General features: G+C 35.8%; 1 protein-coding gene across 1 annotated transcript; it reads right to left on the bottom strand.

Moving 5' to 3' along the window:
- Nucleotides 1–438: 438 nt before the first annotated feature.
- On the bottom strand, nucleotides 439–957 carry LOC120271640 (omega-hydroxypalmitate O-feruloyl transferase-like). Its single transcript, XM_039278313.1, has one exon. It carries the CDS (start codon nucleotides 955–957, stop codon nucleotides 439–441), a length of 519 nt encoding a protein of 172 aa, XP_039134247.1.
- Nucleotides 958–8,482: the final 7,525 nt, after the last annotated feature.

Below are 8,482 nucleotides of genomic sequence, written 5' to 3'. Positions count from 1 at the left end.
CAAACAATCTTCTCAAAAAATAAAGTAAAAATCCCATATAGAGATGTCCCATAGTTGCTGTTAAATTTTTCTTTCTTCTGTATTTAATGGCGTTATCATTCATATACAATACCTAACCTACTGAAACCAAACTGATTACTAGTAACTCTGTACATCACCTCTATATCTAACATCAAACATCCCCAGTTTTTTAAAGGAGCTATGACAAACTAAGAAAACTTTTATTGTAATTTATAAATGAATAGTAAACTTTTGATTAACTTTAATTATGAAGCTATATATATTTATATATATAGGTAATTTGAATGTTGTAAAAGGATTATATATATTAAAAAAAAGGAGAAAAAAAACCATGCAAAATGCTCGTGCAAGCCACCAATTTTCAAATATATAATTTATAATATATTAACATCAATAATAATGAGACAATAACTTTGATTAAAAATCATAAACAAAGCACAAGAACTTCTCCATCTTCATCTTCTCCATAGACATCCACACATTGACACCACCTTCCTTTCCATTCCCATTAGAAAGAAGCAGTACAAACTCATCCATTCCACTCACCACTGGTCCTCCATGAACAAGCTTCCCATGACTAAAATCAAGCTCATGGAATGGCAACTTCCACCATGCAGACACATAGAAGTTCCCATTCATAGCTGATGGCGCTCCTCCTCTATGAACTTCCAACCAATCAATCACTGATCTCACATACTCATCATTCACTCTCTCAATGGCTGTCTTCACTTTGTCCACACAAAATAAGAATGGTTTGTCTTCAATGTCCATAACCTTTGCTGTTGCAGCAGTAGTGATGACTGCATTACCAATGAAGTTTGGAGGCAGTGGAGGATTGAGTTTGGTTCTAATATCAGCTGCAAACAAGACTGAGGAAGTGGCAAGAGGGCTGTCAAAGACTGTCTTAGTTCTTGTTCTCCAAAGATGAGCAACCATGGCTTCAAAGGAGGAGCAGGTTGTCATGGCTTTAAGCTTGAGGGAGTTGATCGTAGAAGTGGTGAAGGAGAAGACTTTGCAAGTGTGGTTGGGGTTGAGGGAGAGGTTAGGGGTAGGTTAGTGAAGGAAGAAGAAGAGGAGATGGTGTATTCTGAATCATGGTGGAAGGTGATGAGAGGTGGAGATCTTGGTTTGATGTAAGAGTACCTGTCAAGGTTTAGGGTTAGGGTGGAGTGCTTTGTTTGGAGATGTAAGGGTATTGCTTGTGTTGATGATTTGAAAATGGAGCCAAGAGTTAGGAACATCTCAGCTGCTGCTCTTCCATCCATGATGTTGTGGTTTGTCACAAAGCCTATGGAGTACCCTCCACAGCTGAACCCAGTTACCTACATGCATATATATATATATATATATATATATATATATATATATATATATATATATATATATATATATATATATCCTTATTTTAGTTATATATGCAATTGGTTATTTACTATATATATATATATATATATGTATATTTGTATGTATATATGTATGTACTGTTTGCTATGAAAAGAAAAGAAAAGAAAAGAAAAGAAAAGAGAGGATATAGTATTGTCATTAGATAGATAATATGTATATATATATATGAACATATGTACAATAATAATAATAATAAGAAGAAGATTATCAAAAAGAGATATATATATACATATATATATATGAATGAACCTGAATTGTGAACAGTGGAGTATCATTGAGGCTGAGAGATCCATCAATCCTAAGAATAAGATGGTGAAAAGAAGGATTGGCAAGGAGACATCACCCAAGTTACTCAACTTAAGCCATGAAGTTGCACCAACAAACAACACCCCTCCATTGTTGCACACCAGCTCTAACCTCTTGTTCTCTTCATTATAACCAAGTCTCCCAGCCATGAAGTAATAAGGTATCAGAAACTTTTCAGATATAGCTCTTCTTACTTTCTCAATTACATCATTTGTATGTTTGGATGAATGAGAGAAGACATAAACAAATTATAGAGTTCAATTTTTCATTAGTTACATACTGCTGTTAATTTTGTTTGGTCCTTTATTAAAAATTGTTGTTTCGTTTTGTTAAATGGTATTTTGTTTGCATGAACTTGTTTGTTTGGTCCCATATTACAAATTGTTGCTAATTTTGTGGAATTGAAAGGGATATGCAGAGAAGAATTCATCACAACAGCATAAACCTGGTCATTGAAATTAGAAAATAAAGACAAATGAAAAAGAAAGAAAAATAAAAGAATAGACAATAATCAAAAGATTTTCAATTTCATTAGAAGATAGGAAATGCATGTTTTTACAAAACTGGTTAAACAAAACCAGTGAGAAGTCTTGAGAAGTGGCCATTAAAACATTGTTTTTGACTTCACAACCATACATTGTGGTACACTTGGGCAATAGAAAGTGTTACTTCCCACTGTATGTGCCACTTCCTCGAGGTGGTACCCAAAATTTCCTTCTCATTGCACCATCTCGTTCTCTATATCTTTCTTCACCATCCTTATCTTTCCCTTGAGGCTTCAGCTTTAGAAATTTTTTTGGCAGTATGTTGTGGCTTTGCATTTGTGCTACCCTTGCCTTTGGTGACTTTCATTTTTTGCCTCTCTATGATCGAATCATTTGCAAGTTGTGACACCATGTCCAGATCTATCTTAGATGCATCAATCACTGATAAGTGCTTGTGTAATAGTAATACAAAGTATTCTTTTCTTACATAGAGCATTGCTTTTCTCAGGTTTTATTGCTTATGCATGTGTATTTGTATTCTTTTTCGCATGTAGGGTTGTAGAGACAATTATGAAAAAAAAACCAAAAGTAGATCATGGATGCAATTTATTGATGAAATCTTGGAGTGAACAAACGTGAAGACACAAGTTGTGCTCAAAGATATGTGAGTGTGTGCCAACCTCCGTTGTGCTCGAGTGAACATGAAAATTGGAGGGGTGCATAGGCAGTCACGCTCATGTGTTCCGACTTGTGCAACACTAGCAAGATTTTCGTCAAATGTGATTTTATTGAAGACGTAACACGATCTACCGCATGGATGTGTGCCCATTCATGTGACCTCGATGAAAAGTATGGATTCGGGAGTATTTTGGCAAAATACTGAAGCAGTTTACTGTAGTAAAATGATGTAGCAAATCATTGTAGCAGTTACTGTTCACACCACACTGAAAATTCAATTCCTGGAGATTCACACATCCATGTGGAAATTCCACACGCCTGTATGGATGCTCGATTCTAGCCCTATTTAAGTCGCGATTTGAGGTGTTTTGAAGAATCTTTTCCCCATCCTTTCCCCAACTTTGGAGGCTCTAACGGCTAGGGTTTGGAGAGGCTTTGGCAAGGTTTTTGGAGTGGTTCTACGGCCTTCAACACCACGTTGCTTTGAAGGATAGTTATTGGGGGAGCTTTTGTCGGCGTCAATTCGGCGAGGTGTGCCCTACGCTTGATGAGGGAACCTTTGGAGAAGACAAGGCTACTCCACAAGACCATAGATACGGATTACAAGGAGGTTTTACTTATGGATTGCATTATTTTACATTCGATTTCATTATTGATTGTATCTTGCTCCATGGAGAGCTAAACTCCTAGTGGGTGCTTGGACTTGTAAACCCTAGGATGATTTTGTTTCATTGACCTTTTATTATGTTTCTTTAATTGGTGTTTTTAATTGAGTTCTAATCTTGAATGCTTGTTGAATTGATTTTCCCTTAGAGTGACAATAGGGTTGAGAATCCATCTTGGTAATCCTTATGGATGAGTGACACTATAAGGGTTAGACAAAGCTAGATTGGAGAGGGTTGAGAGGATGAGTCGAGAGATAGCGGAATGTCCCCTTTCCCTTTTGGTGTGATTTATCCTACCTCAGTGTTCCAAGAGTTCTTTGCTGTCACAATAGAGTGAAGTGGTAAGAGGAATTCCACTGGGTTTAGTTGCGCAAGAAACAGAGTGAAGCGTTAAAGTAATCCTTAGTGCTGGGGCTTAATTGTGACTAGGGGTGTTTCTCCTGGACCAAAAGGTTAGATCTAGATTAGGGAATAGGGTTTATCACATGGAATCCTTTCTTGAAACCTCACACAGTGTGAGGTGTCGAGAGCATTCCTTTCCGCCAAGGCATAGTGTAGGGTTAGTCACGGTTGACCTTAGGTTTGGGACCGTGTGTTTAAAGATTTTCATGACTTATTAAAAATCAGTTAGGAGATTTAATGATTGGTCTTTCACTCGAAGCAATAGTCCTAGGGTGAGCAATATCCGGGTGCCCCACTTTCTATCGATTGTCTCTCCTATTATTTTATTGCATCTCTTTCTTGTTCTTTTTATTTCTATTTGCATCGATATTGTTCACACCACTTTGAATCATCTTCACCATAGTTAAATAGCAATTATTGTGTTTTTGATCATTATACCCTGTGGATACGACTACCCACTCACCAGGGTACTTTATTACTTCGACAACCTGTGCACTTGTGGTACGCACTCGCAAGGAGTGTGTCAATCACCTGCAGCCAATAGGGAAACCAAAACACTTTTCATGATTATCAATGTGAAACTCTTGAGGCTTTAAAATCAATTCTAACAGACCTGTGAGTTGGGGTCTTCAAATGCCTAAGTTGATTCATTTTGGGTGCTCTTACTCCAACTCTGATATATTAAAGTCAAACATGGACAAAGAAATAAATAAATTTGTTTGGATCAAACTTCAACAATCTGAATTTTATATTAACAGAAGAATGTTGCCTACCTAAAAAATGACATTTCACAGGCTAGTAATCATATAGGAATGTATAATTAAAGATTGTCATTATCTGTACATTTGGTAGAATTGAGTGATCATGACCTGCCTTGTTCTTTGGTTGGGTGATTCTTATGAAAGAACGAACCTTTAAATTTTAAAGTGTCATAATATTATTAACTTGGGAAAAAATAAATGGCTTTAAATAATAGATAAAAGAATGTAAACATGTAAAATAGTTATGTACTGGGTTATGCAGGTACATTTGTTCTCATTTGATCATTTTGGTTCCCACTAATGTGGGCATCAACCTTATAAATTTTATATTTCTGACATTAATAATCAGAGGTTATCTTGGCATCAACCTTTGAATATATATATAAGAGAAAAGAGGTTACCATTGTAATATTTTTATTGCAAAACTTAGTTGTCAATATCATCCGTAGGTTGTCCTGGCTTGTTCCACTAGTTTGTGCATGTTGCTTGTTCACTACACATGAATTTTTTTCTCTGTCAAATAGAAATGAGATAGCTCACCTTAATATCATGGCAGAACACTACCAATTCATAATGAATTTCCATGATAATGGGACACATGTTCCTTACCTGTACACCACCACGGAACCTCTTGTTTTGCATGCAGCTCCATAAATGCTGCACCTAATGTCATACCTTTTTTGTTGACTCTACCATTGGTGAAGCCTTTGGTTTCTTCACCCAACTATTTCCACCTTAAGAATGTCTTTCTGCCTCTCCTTTTGCTAATTGGTTCAGGAGGGATCATAGGCCCTTGATCACTCTTGGGCCAAGAATCTTTACATGTGTCCGGGATAAGGTGTGACCATATGTGTCCATGTAAGTGTTGACTTTGTAGCAGATTTGCAGGTAATTTTCTACTCTATCATTGTTGTAGTATATCATTGATATGGCATGGGACCATGGCACACAGTCAACTACCATCTCCTACATGAACTACTAGCCCTAACCTTGTCAATAACAAATTGACCATAAAGTCCTAAGACTTGGTATTGATCTCCTCTTGACCAGGTTCTAGTATATAGGGAACTTGATTGCTTCAACTTCTCGAATTTTTTCATTATCCTAGGGCAATGCAAAGATGTGCATTTCTTTATTGATTCCCTTCTTTTTTGAATTCTAATCATTAATTGAGTTCTAATAATCTCATTCGGTGTTACTATTCCTTTAATTCTTGCCTCGAGGATATTATTAAAACATTCACACATGTTGTTTAATGGTATATCACATTTGAATTTTGACTGAAAATGTGACCTAAGCATAACATAAAAAAGCCTGACCAAAGCATGACTAGAACAGAAAAAATAGTACATTATAACAAAAGCCTGACCAAAATAAAACACAAAGAATGAAAGGAAAGACTCACATTGACAGAATATGCATTTGGGCCAGAAGAATAGCATAGTATAATTTTTTTTTTGGCATTTTCCATAGTAAAATTTAAATCAAGCTTGAAAGATACTACTTTCTCTTGATTATTTAGCTAAACACAAAAAGACCAACTTTAAGAACTATCTACACTATGCTGTCAGTTTGATTGTCTTTTATATTATTTTATTTTATTTTTGACATTACTACATCTTAATTTTTTACAAGGAAACACCCAATCATAATAAACAGAGCAATGCACCCTCCAAAAAAAAAAAAATATGGTGGTTCATAGATCACCCAACAGTTTTTCATTGGCATTTTCTATAGTAAATATTAAATCAAGCATGAAAGTTATGACTTTCTCTTTGTTGTTTAGCTAAAATAAAAAATATTAACTGGCTAAACATACCAAACCAGTAAAAAAAACATACATCAGGCAAGATAAGAAAGCACCACACTAAATTAGTGGTTTCCACATGTAAAGATATTCCCTTTTCCATAGTTTTCAAAATAACACTAGAAGAGTCAAGGTAGAAATTAATTCCTTCCCTTATTTATGTACCTTATCAACAAAAATACAGTCAACATAACTATGTTCCAACTACAAACATGGATACCAACAAATTAAATTATCTTATCATGTAATTTTTAAAGGTTTGTCTGTCGAGGACCATAACAAAGGGTATTACGCCATTGTTAGAAAATGTTCAACAAAGACAATAAAAGATCATCATAAACACTATATATTAAAAAACAATATCTACTCTACATTAAAAACACCCATCAAAACACCACTCATGCTGATGTCAAAACCCTACATCACATAATTTTTTAAGCCCCAACCTCATATAACACTACTCCTACCAGTACAAGCACAACATCAAAGGAAAACAAAGATCAAAATCTCACTTCAGGGTTTCATGACAAGCACTTGCAATAAACCAGATATTCCTCCCCCGCCGGCCGTTTGTCCCAATTCACTACCATCACTGTTGACCGTGCTTCCCTGACTCACTCTCATCTCGTCGGTGGTTGCAATGCTTCCTTACCCCTTCAAAGTACCCATTGTGTTTCAGAATGGAGATAAAAGTAGGACAAGGAGATAACTCTTAGATGTTTCGTGTTTGAGGTCTTACATCTTCCCTCGAGAATGATGATGATGAGTGGCACCACCTTCTTGAGACGTGGACAGGGCTGAGCGAGGTGTCCACATGCTGTTGACGTCGAGGCACCAACTGAGCATAATGAGCTAGCAATGAGAGGATGAATGGACTCTGACTGCCACATAAGTAAAGGGGAGGGAGAAATTGGGTAGTGACTTTCCGTTGTAACTAAATTAAAGAAAGGTGACCAAATTGATTTATATTAAAATTCATTGATTGATTTAAAACAAGACTGAAGTTAGGTGGCCACCCAAAAAATATACTCTAGTAACCTATATCTTCATTCCAAACCCTAATCTCTCTCATCATCATCATCATCATCATCATCATCATCATCATCATCATCAACAACAACAACAACAACAACAACAACAACAATAACAACAACCACTTCATCTTAATTAACCATGACTAACCCTAATTTTAGTTGCTATAGTACCTATATAGTAACACCGGAGAATTTCTTCAACATTTCAAGCATGATTCAACTAAAAAAATATAAGTATTTTCAAAAGAAATTGAAACATCAATCTTTTACAACAATAACTTAAATTTCTCCATCACCAACCCTTCCTCTTCTACAAGAAAAACAAGAGACACCAACCCAAATACACACACACACACATCCAAGTATATCAACTAAATAACAAAGTAAATTCTTACCAAAGGATGCTCCACCCCATTTTCCCTTCCATCAAACACCAACTCGAACTCTCCCATTTTCTTTTCTTTTCTTTTTCTTTTCTTTTTTTTTCCCTCCCAGTAATGTTGCAACCTCCATTGTGAGAAGAAAACCTATCCTTTAAAGCTGACCAGATTTCCACCCGTTTTCTCTTTTTTCCACCCAAAAAATCCCTTTCAGTCCTTGCCAGGAAAAAGTCTTACAAAAAGGTCCCTGACAATTCTCCAATGGTTCCTGAATCATAACACAATCTTTCAAATTACTCTCCGCCAACTTACCTCTCAGTTCTTAATCTCCCGAAAACCTTCAAATCAAATCCTCCTAATTACTTATAAACCCAAAATCTTCTATAAACTCTCACATTTAAGTCCTTGTGCTTTCCACTTAGGTTCCTCAACAAAACTACTTTGTAGAATAGTCTCACTACAACTTTGATAACACGTTGCATAATTTTTAATAGGTACCCAAAAGTTCAGGATATTATAGTTTCTAAAGTGACTTATAA

Source organism: Dioscorea cayenensis, chromosome 11, assembly GCF_009730915.1.
Source record: "Dioscorea cayenensis subsp. rotundata cultivar TDr96_F1 chromosome 11, TDr96_F1_v2_PseudoChromosome.rev07_lg8_w22 25.fasta, whole genome shotgun sequence".
Taxonomy (NCBI): domain Eukaryota; kingdom Viridiplantae; phylum Streptophyta; class Magnoliopsida; order Dioscoreales; family Dioscoreaceae; genus Dioscorea; species Dioscorea cayenensis.
This window is presented reverse-complemented; position numbering and strand designations above follow the sequence as displayed.